This window comes from Phyllobates terribilis, unplaced genomic scaffold (genome assembly GCF_046119375.1).
Source record: "Phyllobates terribilis strain yellow unplaced genomic scaffold, ASM4611937v1 Scaffold_8__6_contigs__length_399053987, whole genome shotgun sequence".
Classification (NCBI taxonomy): Eukaryota; Metazoa; Chordata; class Amphibia; order Anura; family Dendrobatidae; genus Phyllobates; species Phyllobates terribilis.
The window spans coordinates 387,685,598-387,701,053 of record NW_027362768.1 but is presented as its reverse complement, the minus strand read 5'-3'; the positions used below and the strand labels follow the sequence as shown (position 1 = coordinate 387,701,053).

The following is a 15,456-nucleotide window of genomic DNA, read 5'->3' as shown; positions in this document are numbered from 1 at the left end:
ACACCATATGTGACTGATATCAGCCTCTTATAACGCTCCAGTACTGATATAACCTCCAGATATTACATCATATGTGACTGATATCAGCCCCTCTTATAACGCTCCAGTACTGATATAACCCCCAGACATTACATCATATGTGACTGATATCAGCTTCTCTTATAGCGCTCCAGTACTGATATAACCTCCAGACATTACACCATATGTGACTGATATCAGCCTCTTATAATGCTCCAGTACTGATATAATCCTTGGGGTGTGGCTGGCGCTGCCCTTTTGGGGGCGCACTTCCTTCTTGGGTTCGGGCGGCGTGAATGATTTTGTATGACATCACTTGTTGTGGGCGGGGCTGTGAGATCTTGCAGCCAATCAGGATGTTTATTCATTGTTTACTTTTCACACTTTTGGGGATGAAATGTAGATAAAGTTACAGTTCCCGGCGCGGTCTGATGGCGGCTGCTCCGTCCTCTGTGCCGCGGCTTCGTCTTCACTTGTGTCTGATTCTTTTTGGCTTTAGAGATTGTGGGAAATTGAAATGTAAATGAACACAAATAGGACAATCATCTGAAAAAATACAAAATACCGCCCCCCCCATTATAACTGCAGCCCCCGATCACCGCTGCTGAATTATAGAGAATCACAGCAACCGGGAGATGTATGCCCCTCCCCCACCATGCACATTACTCCCTCCCCCGCAGTTACATGTGGAGGGCTGCTACATGACAACTATTGTCTCAGACTTGCAAATGGTTGTCAGACTCCACCCACTTATGACATGTCTCTATACAGTCATGTGACCACTAAGCTCCACCCATGCTGGACATGATGCATCATGGGACACCAGAGATGTTCGCCCCCTTCTGTGAGCAGTCTCTGCCGCGCCATCCTGTGTAGCATCGACACTGGAACTGGGGCCACACGGCGTCCATGCCGGGGCGCCTTCTGTTGACCATGTAGCCTTTTCCCTGAGGGTCCTTCTCAATGGTGAAGATTTGGGGATCGAGGTGCAGGTGGTCATCGGAATACGAGCGTCTGCGCACGCAGCGTCCATTCCCGGAGCACCGGCCTCTGCTGCACATCGATACGGCGGTGGTGACGTTCTTCAGGTAGCGGCCCAGAGTCTCGTCTACGTACGACTTCACAGCCAGACAGGAATCCTGCAAACGGCAGCACATGGGGTCACAGCGGCCGAGAAGCCCCCAATCACGAGCCCCATCATGGCAGATGAGGAGCCCCCAATCACCAGCCCCATCATGGCAGGTGAGAAGACCCCAATCACCAGCCCCATCATGGCAGGTGAGAAGACCCCAATCGCCAGTCCCATCATGGCAGGTGAGAAGCCCACAATCACTAGCCCCATCATGACAGGTGAGAAGACCCGAATCACCAGCCCCATCATGACAGGTGAGAAGCCCCCAATCATCAGCCCCATTATGGTAGAGGAGAAGCCCCCAATCACCAGCCCCATCATGGCAGGTGAGAAGCCCCCAATCACCAGCCCCATCATGACAGGTGAGAAGACCCGAATCACCAGGCCAATCATGGCAGGTGAGAAGCCCCCAATCACCAGCCCCATCATGGCAGATGAGAAGCCCCCAATCACCAGCCACAACATCAAGCGAGTGAGACGCCCCCAATCACCAGCCCCATCATAGCTTGTGAGAAGCCCACAATCACCAGCCCCATCATGATAGGCGAGAAGCCCCCAATCACCAGCCCCATCATGACAGGTGAGAAGACCCGAATCACCAGCCCCATCATGACAGGTGAGAAGCCCCCAATCACCAGCCCCATCATGACAGGTGAGAAGCCCCCAATCACCAGCCCCATCATGACAGGTGAGAAGCCCCCAATCATCAGCCCCATTATGGTAGAGGAGAAGCCCCCAATCACCAGCCCCATCATGGCAGGTGAGAAGCCCCCAATCACCAGCCCCATCATGACAGGTGAGAAGCCCCCAATCACCAGCCCCATTATGGTAGAGGAGAAGCCCCCAATCACCAGCCCCATCATGGCAGGTGAGAAGACCCCAATCACCAGCAACATCATGTGGGTGAGAAGCCCCCAATCACCAGCCCCATCATGGCAGGTGAGAAGCCCCCAATCACCAGCCCCATTATAGTAGAGGAGAAGCCCCCAATCACCAGCCCCATCATGGTAGGTGAGAAGCCCCCAATCACCAGCCCCATCATGGCAGGTGAGAAGCCCCCAATCACCAGCCCCATCATGACAGGTGAGAAGACCCGAATCACCAGGCTAATCATGGCAGGTGAGAAGCCCCCAATCACCAGCCCCATCATGGCAGATGAGAAGCCCCCAATCACCAGCCACAACATCATGCGAGTGAGAAGCCCCCAAACACCAGCCCCATCATAGCAGGTGAGAAGCCCACAATCACCAGCCCCATCATTATAGGTGAGAAGCCCCCAATCACCAGCCCCATCATGACAGGTGAGAAGACCCGAATCACCAGCCCCATCATGACAGGTGAGAAGCCCCCAATCACCAGCCCCATCATGACAGGTGAGAAGCCCCCAATCACCAGCCCCATCATGACAGGTGAGAAGCCCCCAATCACCAGACCCATCATGACAGGTGAGAAGCCCCCAATCACCAGCCCCATCATGACAGGTGAGAAGCCCCCAATCATCAGCCCCATTATGGTAGAGGAGAAGCCCCCAATCACCAGCCCCATCATGGCAGGTGAGAAGCCCCCAATCACCAGCCCCATCATGACAGGTGAGAAGCCCCCAATCACCAGCCCCATTATGGTAGAGGAGAAGCCCCCAATCACCAGCCCCATCATGGCAGGTGAGAAGACCCCAATCACCAGCAACATCATGTGGGTGAGAAGTCCCCAATCACCAGCCCCATCATGGCAGGTGAGAAGCCCCCAATCACCAGCCCCATTATAGTAGAGGAGAAGCCCCCAATCACCAGCCCCATCATGGTAGGTGAGAAGCCCCCAATCACCAGCCCCATCATGGCACGTGAGAAGCCCCCAATCACCAGCCCCATTATGACAGGTGAGAAGACCCGAATCACCAGGCTAATCATGGCAGGTGAGAAGCCCCCAATCACCAGCCCCATCATGGCAGATGAGAAGCCCCCAATCACCAGCCACAACATCATGCGAGTGAGAAGCCCCCAAACACCAGCCCCATCATAGCAGGTGAGAAGCCCACAATCACCAGCCCCATCATGATAGGTGAGAAGCCCCCAATCACCAGCCCCATCATGACAGGTGAGAAGACCCGAATCACCAGCCCCATCATGACAGGTGAGAAGCCCCCAATCACCAGCCCCATCATGACAGGTGAGAAGCCCCCAATCACCAGCCCCATCATGACAGGTGAGAAGCCCCCAATCATCAGCCCCATTATGGTAGAGGAGAAGCCCCCAATCACCAGCCCCATCATGGCAGGTGAGAAGCCCCCAATCACCAGCCACATCATGACAGGTGAGAAGCCCCCAATCACCAGCCCCATTATGGTAGAGGAGAAGCCCCCAATCAGCAGCCCCATCATGGCAGGTGAGAAGACCCCAATCACCAGCAACATCATGTGGGTGAGAAGCCCCCAATCACCAGCCCCATCATGGCAGGTGAGAAGCCCCCAATCACCAGCCCCATTATGGTAGAGGAGAAGCCCCCAATCACCAGCCCCATCATGGTAGGTGAGAAGCCCCCAATCACCAGCCCCATCATGACAGGTGAGAAGACCCGAATCACCAGGCCAATCATGACAGGTGAGAAGCCCCCAATCACCAGCCCCATCATGGTAGGTGAGAAGCCCCCAATCACCAGCCCCATCATGACAGGTGAGAAGACCCGAATCACCAGGCCAATCATGGCAGGTGAGAAGCCCCCAATCACCAGCCCCATCATGACAGGTGTGAAGCCCCCAATCACCAGCCCCATCATGGCAGGTGAGAAGACTCCAATCACCAGCAACATCATGTGGGTGAGAAGCCCCCAATCACCAGCCCCATCATGGCAGGTGAGAAGCCCCCAATCACCAGCCCCATTATGGTAGAGGAGAAGCCCCCAATCACCAGCCCCATCATGGCAGATGAGAAGCCCCCAATCACCAGCCACAACATCATGCGAGTGAGAAGCCCCCAAACACCAGCCCCATCATAGCAGGTGAGAAGCCCACAATCACCAGCCCCATCATGATAGGTGAGAAGCCCCCAATCACCAGCCCCATCATGACAGGTGAGAAGACCCGAATCACCAGCCCCATCATGACAGGTGAGAAGCCCCCAATCACCAGCCCCATCATGACAGGTGAGAAGCCCCCAATCACCAGCCCCATCATGACAGGTGAGAAGCCCCCAATCATCAGCCCCATTATGGTAGAGGAGAAGCCCCCAATCACCAGCCCCATCATGGCAGGTGAGAAGCCCCCAATCACCAGCCACATCATGACAGGTGAGAAGCCCCCAATCACCAGCCCCATTATGGTAGAGGAGAAGCCCCCAATCAGCAGCCCCATCATGGCAGGTGAGAAGACCCCAATCACCAGCAACATCATGTGGGTGAGAAGCCCCCAATCACCAGCCCCATCATGGCAGGTGAGAAGCCCCCAATCACCAGCCCCATTATGGTAGAGGAGAAGCCCCCAATCACCAGCCCCATCATGGTAGGTGAGAAGCCCCCAATCACCAGCCCCATCATGACAGGTGAGAAGACCCGAATCACCAGGCCAATCATGACAGGTGAGAAGCCCCCAATCACCAGCCCCATCATGGTAGGTGAGAAGCCCCCAATCACCAGCCCCATCATGACAGGTGAGAAGACCCGAATCACCAGGCCAATTATGGCAGGTGAGAAGCCCCCAATCACCAGCCCCATCATGACAGGTGAGAAGCCCCCAATCACCAGCCCCATCATGGCAGGTGAGAAGACTCCAATCACCAGCAACATCATGTGGGTGAGAAGCCCCCAATCACCAGCCCCATCATGGCAGGTGAGAAGCCCCCAATCACCAGCCCCATTATGGTAGAGGAGAAGCCCCCAATCACCAGCCCCATCATGGCAGGTGAGAAGCCCACAATCACCAGCCCCATCATGATAGGTGAGAAGCCCCCAATCACCAGCCCCATCATGACAGGTGAGAAGACCCGAATCACCAGCCCCATCATGACAGGTGAGAAGACCCGAATCACCAGCCCCATCATGACAGGTGAGAAGCCCCCAATCACCAGCCCCATCATGACAGGTGAGAAGCCCCCAATCACCAGCCCCATCATGACAGGTGAGAAGCCCCCAATCACCAGCCCCATCATGGCAGGTGAGAAGACTCCAATCACCAGCAACATAATGTGGGTGAGAAGCCCCCAATCACCAGCCCCATCATGGCAGGTGAGAAGCCCCCAATCACCAGCCCCATTATGGTAGAGGAGAAGCCCCCAATCACCAGCCCCATCATGACAGCTGAGAAGCCCCCAATCGCCAGCCCCATCATGACAGGTGAGAAGCCCCCAATCATCAGCCACATTATGGTAGAGAAGCCCCCAATCACCAGCCCCATCATGGTAGGTGAGAAGCCCTCAATCACCAGCCCCATCATGGCAGGTGAGAAGCCCGCAGTCACCAGCCCCATCATGACAGGTGAGAAGACCCGAATCACCAGCCCAATCATGGCAGGTGAGAAGCCCCCAATCACCAGCCCCATCATGACAGGTGAGAAGCCCCCCATCGCCAGCCCCATTATGGTAGAGGAGAAGCCCCCAATCACCAGCCCCATCATGGTAGGTGAGAAGCCCGCAGTCACCAGCCCAATCATGACAGGTGAGAAGACCCGAATCACCAGCCCAATCATGACAGGTGAGAAGCCCCCAATCACCAGCCCCATCATGACAGGTGAGAAGCCCCCAATCACCAGCCCCATTATGGTAGAGGAGAAGACCCCAATCACCAGCAACATCATGTGGGTGAGAAGCCCCCAATCACCAGCCCCATCATGGCAGGTGAGAAGCCCCCAATCACCAGCCCCATTATGGTAGAGGAGAAGCCCCCAATCACCAGTCCCATCATGGTAGGTGAGAAGCCCCCAATCACCAGCCCCATCATGGCAGGTGAGAAGCCCCCAATCACCAGCCCCATCATGGCAGGTGAGAAGCCCACAATCGCCAGCCCCATCATGGTAGGTGAGAAGCCCCCAATCGCCAGCCCCATCATGGTAGGTGAGAAGCCCCCAATCACCAGCCCCATAATGCTAGTGAGAAGCCCCCAATCACCAGCCCCATCATGACAGCTGAGAAGCCCCCAATCACCAGCCCCATCATGCGGGTGAGAAGCCCCCAGTCACCAGCCCCATCATGGTAGGTGAGAATCCCCCAGTCACCAGCCCCATCATGGTAGGTGAGAAGCCCCCAGTCACCAGCCCCATCATGGTAGGTGAGAAGCCCCGAATCACCAGCCCCATCATGAGGGTGAGAAGCCCCGAGTGACCAGACTCATCACATGACTATGACATTTGGGGGTCACATAGTGACCAGCAGAGTGACAGAGGGTCCCACAGTAGCCGGGTACTGTGGTATCTGGTCTCTTGGGGGGGATACACTGTAAATTACAGCCGTGCAGATGTTAAATCCACAGAATGTCCATTTCTGGGGCGAATTTCCCCCTTTCCAATATATAAAGCAGCAGCAGATCCACAACTTGTCCTCATGGATCTCTAGGAAATCTGCAGCGGAGCATGTACAGCAGTGTTCAGAATAACATCAGTGTGTCAAACACATGAGCTCAGCACAGAATCTTTCTCCTAGTTGTTATTTCCAGCATTGGGAACATTGCTCGCTGTTTTCTAATTCACAACATGAAGAGAAATGTAGATAATTTTTAGCTACTTTACAGAAAATAAAAAAAAATGACCATTGTTCTGTTCTACAATACAGCAGTGTCCGCATTTGTCTTTACAATCTCACAATATGTCCTCTTCTCTCTTTTTTTGAGGATTTCGCATTCCTGTGAATCACTAAGCTATTATTTAGTTGTATATCACAGTTTTTTAGAACTGCTTCACATCTATGTTGCATAGAGTCAACCAACTTCTGGTCCCGGTCAGCTGTTATTCCAGCCCAGGATGATTTCACTACATCCCACAACTTTTTGGCATTTTTTGGCTTTGCCTCAGAAACGGCATTTTTGATGTCACCCCACAAGTGTTCTATCAGATTAAGGGCTGAGGATTGGGCTGGCCACTCCAGAACCTCAATTTTGTTGGACTGGAACCAAGATTTTGCGTGTTTAGGGTCGTTGTTTTGTTCAAACACCCATTTCAAGGGCATATCCTCTTCAGCGTAAGGCAACACATGACCTCTTCAAGTATTTTAATATATGCAAACTGGTCCATGATCCTTGGTAAGTGGTAAATAGGTCCAGCACCATAGTAAGAGAAGCATGCACATATCATGAGGCTTCCACCATGCTTCACTGTCTTCAGGGTGTACTGTGGCTGAATGCAGAGTTTGGGGGTCGTCTGATGAACTGTCTGCGGCCCATGGACCCAAAAAGAACAATTTTATTTTCATCACTCCACAAAATGTTTCTCCATTTCTCTTTAGGCCAGTTGATGTGTTCTTTGGCAGATTGTATCCGCTTCAGTACATGTCTTTTTTTAACAGTGGACTTTGCGGGGACTTCTTGGTAAGAGATTAGCTTCACACAGGCGTCTTCTGAACAATGTCTGGAACGACCCATATTTCTCAGGCTTTCAAGGAGAAATGCATGTACAACATGTGCTGCTTCACCCTTATATAAGGGCCGCCTGATTCACACCTGTTTCCTCACAGAATGATTGACCCCCACACTCAGGGTCGGTCTGGGCTGGCGGGATACCGGGAAATTTCCCGGTGGGCCCCGCCCCTGCTGCAGAGTAGAGGGGGGAGAAGAGAACAAAAAAAAATCCTGCGGTTTTAAGGGGCACGGGCCCTTTAAAAGCACAGGCACAGTGTATGCAGGGACGCGCGCACACGCAGCGTTCATTACCTGAACCACCGCGGCGCACGTCCCAGTGAAGCAGCTGAAGCTGCGTGTCTCCCTTCCCCGGCCGGCGTATGACGTCATCGTCATGCGCCTGCTGTGAAGGAGGCGCGCAACTCAGGAGAAGGAGGACACCGCACGGGATCGCAGGAAGGTAAGAGGTGTGTGTGTGTGTGTGTGTGTAATGGTCTGGACACACAAGGCGGGGGCCAGCAGGACACACAAGGGGGGGCCCAGCTGGACAGACCCACAAGGGGGGGGCCCAGCTGGACAGACACACAAGGGGGGGCCAAGTTGGACAGACACACAAGGGGGGGGCCCAGCTGGACAGACACACAAGGGGGGGGCCAAGCTGGACAGACACACAAGGGGGGGGCCCAGCTGGACAGACACACAAGGGGGGGCCCAGCTGGACAGACACACAAGGGGGGCCCAGCTGGACAGACACACAAGGGGGGGGCCAAGCTGGACAGACACACAAGGGGGGGCCCAGCTGGACAGACACACAAGGGGGGGCCCAGCTGGACAGACACACAAGGGGGGGGCCAAGCTGGACAGACACACAAGGGGGGGGCCCAGCTGGACAGACACACAAGGGGGGGCCCAGCTGGACAGACACACAAGGGGGGGCCCAGCTGGACAGACACACAAGGGGGGGCCCAGCTGGACAGACACACAAGGGGGGGCCCAGCTGGACAGACACACAAGGGGGGGCCCAGCTGGACAGACACACAAGGGGGGCCCAGCTGGACGGACACACAAGGGGGGCCCAGCTGGATGGACACACGAGGGGGGGCCCAGCTGGACGGACACACGAGGGGGGGCCCAGCTGGACGGACACACGAGGGGGGGCCCAGCTGGACGGACACACGAGGGGGGGCCCAGCTGGACGGACACACGAGGGGGGGCCCAGCTGGACGGACACACGAGGGGGGGCCCAGCTGGATGGACACACGAGGGGGGGCCCAGCTGGACGGACACACGAGGGGGGGCCCAGCTGGACGGACACACGAGGGGGGGCCCAGCTGGACGGACACACGAGGGGGGGCCCAGCTGGACGGACACACGAGGGGGGGCCCAGCTGGATGGACACACGAGGGGGGCCCAGCTGGACGGACACACGAGGGGGGGCCCAGCTGGACGGACACACGAGGGGGGGCCCAGCTGGACACACGAGGGGGGGCCCAGCTGGACACACGAGGGGGGGCCAAGCTGGACACACGAGGGGGGGCCAAGCTGGACACACGAGGGGGGAACCCTGGCTGGACACGCAAGGGGGGGGGCCCTGGCTGGACACGCAAGGGGGGGAGCCTTGGCTGGACACGCAAGGGGGGAGCCCTGGCTGGACACGCAAGGGAGGGGAGCCCTGGCTGGACACACAAGAGGGAGCCCTGGCAGGACACACAAGGGGGAACCAAGGTGGACCCAGGCAAAGGGGGGTAGGCAGGATGGGTATATGGGGGGGGCAGGATGGATATATGGGGGGGGGCAGGATGGATATATGGGGGGCAAGATGGATATATGGAGGCCAGGATGGATATATGGGGGGGGGCAAGCTGGACTTATGGAGGCCAGGATGGATATATGGGGGGGGGGCAGGCTGAACACATGGAGGCCAGGATGGATATATGGGGGGGGCTAGGATGAATATGTGGGGGGGCAGACTGGCACATGGGGGGGCTAGGATGGGTATATGGGAGGGGGCAGGCTCGATACACATGTGCTAGGATAAATATATGGAGGGGTCACACTAGACAAATGGTGGCCAGAAGGGACATATGGGGTGCCTGGCTAGACAAGGGACTTAATTACTGTTTGGGAGCCAGATTGAGGAACATACTTTATTAGTTTATGGTGACCAGTGGGGAACATTATTACTTTAGATTCCAATTATTATTACATTATTACTTCTGTAATATAATTTACTTTTTAGGAAATTGTTTTCCATGGGATGTGACAAAAGAGAGGTCCTGTTACTGTGCAGGACGGCACTATGTTGCTTTTTTTCTTCAACTGGTGTAGTGTAGAAGTCGGGGGGAAAAGTGGGAATATTCTCTAGAAGAGATCAGTTATTAATAACTGTGTGTTATTTTCTGCAGAGATGATTCCTGGCTGGAAGAAGTGATGGCCGTCTGTGCCAGATGAAGAAGAAAAGCGAAGATGAAGGACTTCACCTAGAGACGTCACTGGTGAGTCAGTGTATTACATGTACACTTACACTACACACGTGGTCAAAATTGTTGGTACTCCTCGTTTAATGAAAGAAAAACCCACAATGGTCACAGAAATAACTTCAATCTGATAAATTACAAATTTTTGAAAATGAAGAGATGAAGGTCAGACATTGATTTTCTGCTTCCACAGAATTTAAAAAAAAATTAACCTCATGAAATCGGCCCGGACAGAAATGATGGTTCTTCTTCTTAACTTAATATTTTGTTGAACCTTTTGAGGCGATCACTGCGATCAGACGATTCCTGTAACTGTCAATGAGACTTCTGCGCCTCTCGACAGGTATTTTGGAGACTCCTCATGAGCAAACTGCTCCAGTTGTCTCGTGGTTGAAGGTTGCCTTTTCCAGAATGTTTCAGCTCTTTCCAAAGATGCTCAATAGGATTGAGGTCAGGGCTCATAGAAGCCACTTCAGAATAGTCCAATGTTTTCCTCTTAGCCATTCTTGGGTGTTTTTAGCTGTGTGTTTTGGGTCATTATCCTGTTGCTAGACCTGCGACTGAGACCAAGCTTTCTGACACTGGGCAGCACATTTCTCTCTAGAATCCCTTGATATTCTTGAGATATCATTGTACCCTGCACAGATTCAAGACACCCTGTGCCAGATGCAGCAGAGCAGCCCCAGAACACAACATAGCCTCCACCATGTTTCACAGTAGGGACAGTGTTCTTTTCTTGATATGCTTCATTTTTCCATCTGTGAACATAGAGCTGATGTGCCTTGCCAAAAACTTCAATTTTTGTCTCATCTGTCCATAGGACATTCTCCCAGAAGCTTTGTGGCTTGTCAACATGTAGTTTGGCAAATTTCAGTCTGGCTTTTTTACTATTTTTTTTTTCAACAATGGTGTTCTCCTTGGTCGTCTTACATGAAGTTCACTTTGGATCAAACAACGGTGGATAGTACGATCTGACACTGATGTTCCTTGAGCTTGAAGTTCACCTTTAATCTCTTTAGAAGTTATTCTGGGCTCTTTTGTTACCATTCATATTATCCGTCTCTTTGATTTGTCATCAATTTTCCTCCTGCACCCACGTCCAGGGAGGTTGGCTACAGTCCCATGGATCTTAAATTTCTGAATAATATGTGCACCTGTAGTCACAGAAACATCAAGCTGCTTGGAGATGGTCTTATAACCTTTACCTTTTAACATGCTTTTCTATAATTTTCTTTCTAATCTCCTGAGACAACTCTTTCCTTTGCTTCTTCTGGTCCATGTTGAGTGTGGTACACACCATGTTACCAAACAACACAGTGAGTATCTGTAGCCCTATATACAGGCACAGTGAGTATCTGTAGCTCTATATACAGGCACAGTGAGTATCTGTAGCCCTATATACAGCACAGTGAGTATCTGTAGCCCTATATACAGCACAGTGAGTATCTGTAGCTCTATATACAGCACAGTGAGTATCTGTAGCTCTATATACAGGCACAGTGAGTATCTGTAGCCCTATATACAGGCACAGTGAGTATCTGTAGCTCTATATACAGCACAGTGAGTATCTGTAGCCCTATATACAGGCACAGTGAGTATCTGTAGCCCTATATACAGCACAGTGAGTATCTGTAGCTCTATATACAGGCACAGTGAGTATCTGTAACCCTATATACAGCACAGTGAGTATCTGTAGCTCTATATACAGCACAGTGAGTATCTGTAGCCCTATATACAGGCACAGTGAGTATCTGTAGTCCTATATACAGGCACAGTGAGTATCTGTAGCCCTATATACAGCACAGTGAGTATCTGTAGCTCTATATACAGCACAGTGAGTATCTATAGCTCTATATACAGGCACAGTGAGTATCTGTAGCTCTATATACAGCACAGTGAGTATCTGTAGCCCTATATACAGGCACAGTGAGTATCTGTAGCTCTATATACAGCACAGTGAGTATCTGTAACCCTATATACAGCACAGTGAGTATCTGTAGCTCTATATACAGCACAGTGAGTATCTGTAGCCCTATATACAGCACAGTGAGTATCTGTAGCTCTATATACAAGCACAGTGAGTATCTGTAGCTCTATATACAGCACAGTGAGTATCTGTAGCCCTATATACAGGTACAGTGAGTATCTGTAGCCCTATATACAGCACAGTGAGTATCTGTAGCCCTATATACAGGCACAGTGAGTATCTGTAGCTCTATATACAGCACAGTGAGTATCTGTAGCTCTATATACAAGCACAGTGAGTATCTGTAGCTCTATATACAGCACAGTGAGTATCTGTAGCCCTATATACAGGTACAGTGAGTATCTGTAGCCCTATATACAGGCACAGTGAGTATCTGTAGCTCTATATACAGGCACAGTGAGTATCTGTAACCCTATATACAGGTACAGTGAGTATCTGTAACCCTATATACAGGCACAGTGAGTATCTGTAGCTCTATATACAGCACAGTGAGTATCTGTAGCTCTATATACAAGCACAGTGAGTATCTGTAGCTCTATATACAGCACAGTGAGTATCTGTAGCCCTATATACAGGCACAGTGAGTATCTGTAGCCCTATATACAGCACAGTGAGTATCTGTAGCTCTATATACAGGCACAGTGAGTATCTGTAGCCCTATATACAGCACAGTGAGTATCTGTAGCTCTATATACAAGCACAGTGAGTATCTGTAGCTCTATATACAGCACAGTGAGTATCTGTAGCCCTATATACAGCACAGTGAGTATCTGTAACCCTATATACAGGCACAGTGAGTATCTGTAGCTCTATATACAGCACAGTGAGTATCTGTAGCTCTATATACAAGCACAGTGAGTATCTGTAGCTCTATATACAGCACAGTGAGTATCTGTAGCCCTATATACAGCACAGTGAGTATCTGTAGTCCTATATACAGCACAGTGAGTATCTGTAGCTCTATATACAGGCACAGTGAGTATCTGTAGCTCTATATACAGCACAGTGAGTATCTGTAGCCCTATATACAGCACAGTGAGTATCTGTAGCTCTATATACAGCACAGTGAGTATCTGTAGCCCTATATACAGGCACAGTGAGTATCTGTAGCCCTATATACAGCACAGTGAGTATCTGTAGCTCTATATACAAGCACAGTGAGTATCTGTAACCCTATATACAGGCACAGTGAATATCTGTAACCCTATATACAGCACAGTGAGTATCTGTAGCCCTATATACAGCACAGTGAGTATCTGTAGCCCTATATACAGCACAGTGAGTATCTGTAGCCCTATATACAGGCACAGTGAATATCTGTAACCCTATATACAGGCACAGTGAGTATCTGTAACTCTATATACAGGCACAGTGAGTATCTGTAACCCTATATACAGGCACAGTGAATATCTGTAACCCTATATACAGGCACAGTGAGTATCTGTAACCCTATATACAGGCACAGTGAGTATCTGTAGCCCTATATATAGCACAGTGAGTATCTGTAGCTCTATATACAAGCACAGTGAGTATCTGTAACCCTATATACAGGCACAGTGAATATCTGTAACCCTATATACAGGCACAGTGAGTATCTGTAACTCTATATACAGGCACAGTGAGTATCTGTAACCCTATATACAGGCACAGTGAGTATCTGTAGCCCTATATACAGCACAGTGAGTATCTGTAGCCCTATATACAAGCACAGTGAGTATCTGTAACCCTATATACAGGCACAGTGAATATCTGTTACCCTATATACAGGCACAGTGAGTATCTGTAGTCCTATATACAGCACAGTGAGTATCTGTAGCTCTATATACAGGCACAGTGAGTATCTGTAGTACTATATACAGGCACAGTGAGTATCTGTAGCCCTATATACAGGCACAGTGAGTATCTGTAGCTCTATATACAGGCACAGTGAGTATCTGTAGCCCTATATACAGCACAGTGAGTATCTGTAGCTCTATATACAGGCACAGTGAGTATCTGTAGCTCTATATACAGCACAGTGAGTATCTGTAGCCCTATATACAGGCACAGTGAGTATCTGTAGCTCTATATACAGGCACAGTGAGTATCTGTAGCTCTATATACAGGCACAGTGAGTATCTGTAGTCCTATATACAGGCACAGTGAGTATCTGTAGCTCTATATACAGGCACAGTGAGTATCTGTAGCTCTATATACAGCACAGTGAGTATCTGTAGCCCTATATATAGCACAGTGAGTATCTGTAGCCCTATATACAGCACAGTGAGTATCTGTAGCCCTATATACAGGCACAGTGAGTATCTGTAACCCTATATACAGGCACAGTGAGTATCTGTAGCCCTATATACAGCACAGTGAGTATCTGTAGCCCTATATACAAGCACAGTGAGTATCTGTAACCCTATATACAGGCACAGTGAATATCTGTTACCCTATATACAGGCACAGTGAGTATCTGTAGTCCTATATACAGGCACAGTGAGTATCTGTAGCTCTATATACAGCACAGTGAGTATCTGCAGCCCTATATATAGCACAGTGAGTATCTGTAGCCCTATATACAGCACAGTGAGTATCTGTAGCCCTATATACAGGCACAGTGAGTATCTGTAACCCTATATACAGGCACAGTGAGTATCTGTAGCCCTATATACAGCACAGTGAGTATCTGTAGCCCTATATACAAGCACAGTGAGTATCTGTAACCCTATATACAGGCACAGTGAATATCTGTTACCCTATATACAGGCACAGTGAGTATCTGTAGTCCTATATACAGCACAGTGAGTATCTGTAGCTCTATATACAGGCACAGTGAGTATCTGTAGTACTATATACAGGCACAGTGAGTATCTGTAGCCCTATATACAGGCACAGTGAGTATCTGTAGCTCTATATACAGGCACAGTGAGTATCTGTAGCCCTATATACAGCACAGTGAGTATCTGTAGCTCTATATACAGGCACAGTGAGTATCTGTAGCTCTATATACAGCACAGTGAGTATCTGTAGCCCTATATACAGGCACAGTGAGTATCTGTAGCTCTATATACAGGCACAGTGAGTATCTGTAGCTCTATATACAGGCACAGTGAGTATCTGTAGTCCTATATACAGGCACAGTGAGTATCTGTAGCTCTATATACAGGCACAGTGAGTATCTGTAGCTCTATATACAGGCACAGTGAGTATCTGTAGTCCTATATACAGGCACAGTGAGTATCTGTAGCTCTATATACAGGCACAGTGAGTATCTGTAGTCCTATATACAGGCACAGTGAGTATCTGTAGCTCTATATACAGCACAG

The 15,456-nt window shown here is 50.6% G+C and overlaps 1 protein-coding gene across 2 annotated transcripts in view; it reads right to left on the bottom strand.

Moving 5' to 3' along the window:
- Positions 1-334: 334 nt before the first annotated feature.
- Positions 335-15,456, bottom strand: part of LOC141157647 (hyaluronidase-1-like) — a 31,498-nt gene continuing 16,376 nt past the window's right edge. For both annotated transcript variants that reach the window (XM_073645160.1, XM_073645161.1), the window contains one exon: positions 335-1,157. In XM_073645160.1, the coding sequence (XP_073501261.1) occupies positions 831-1,157 (327 nt within the window). In that variant the 3' untranslated portion in view covers positions 335-830. The remainder of the gene's footprint in view (positions 1,158-15,456) is intronic.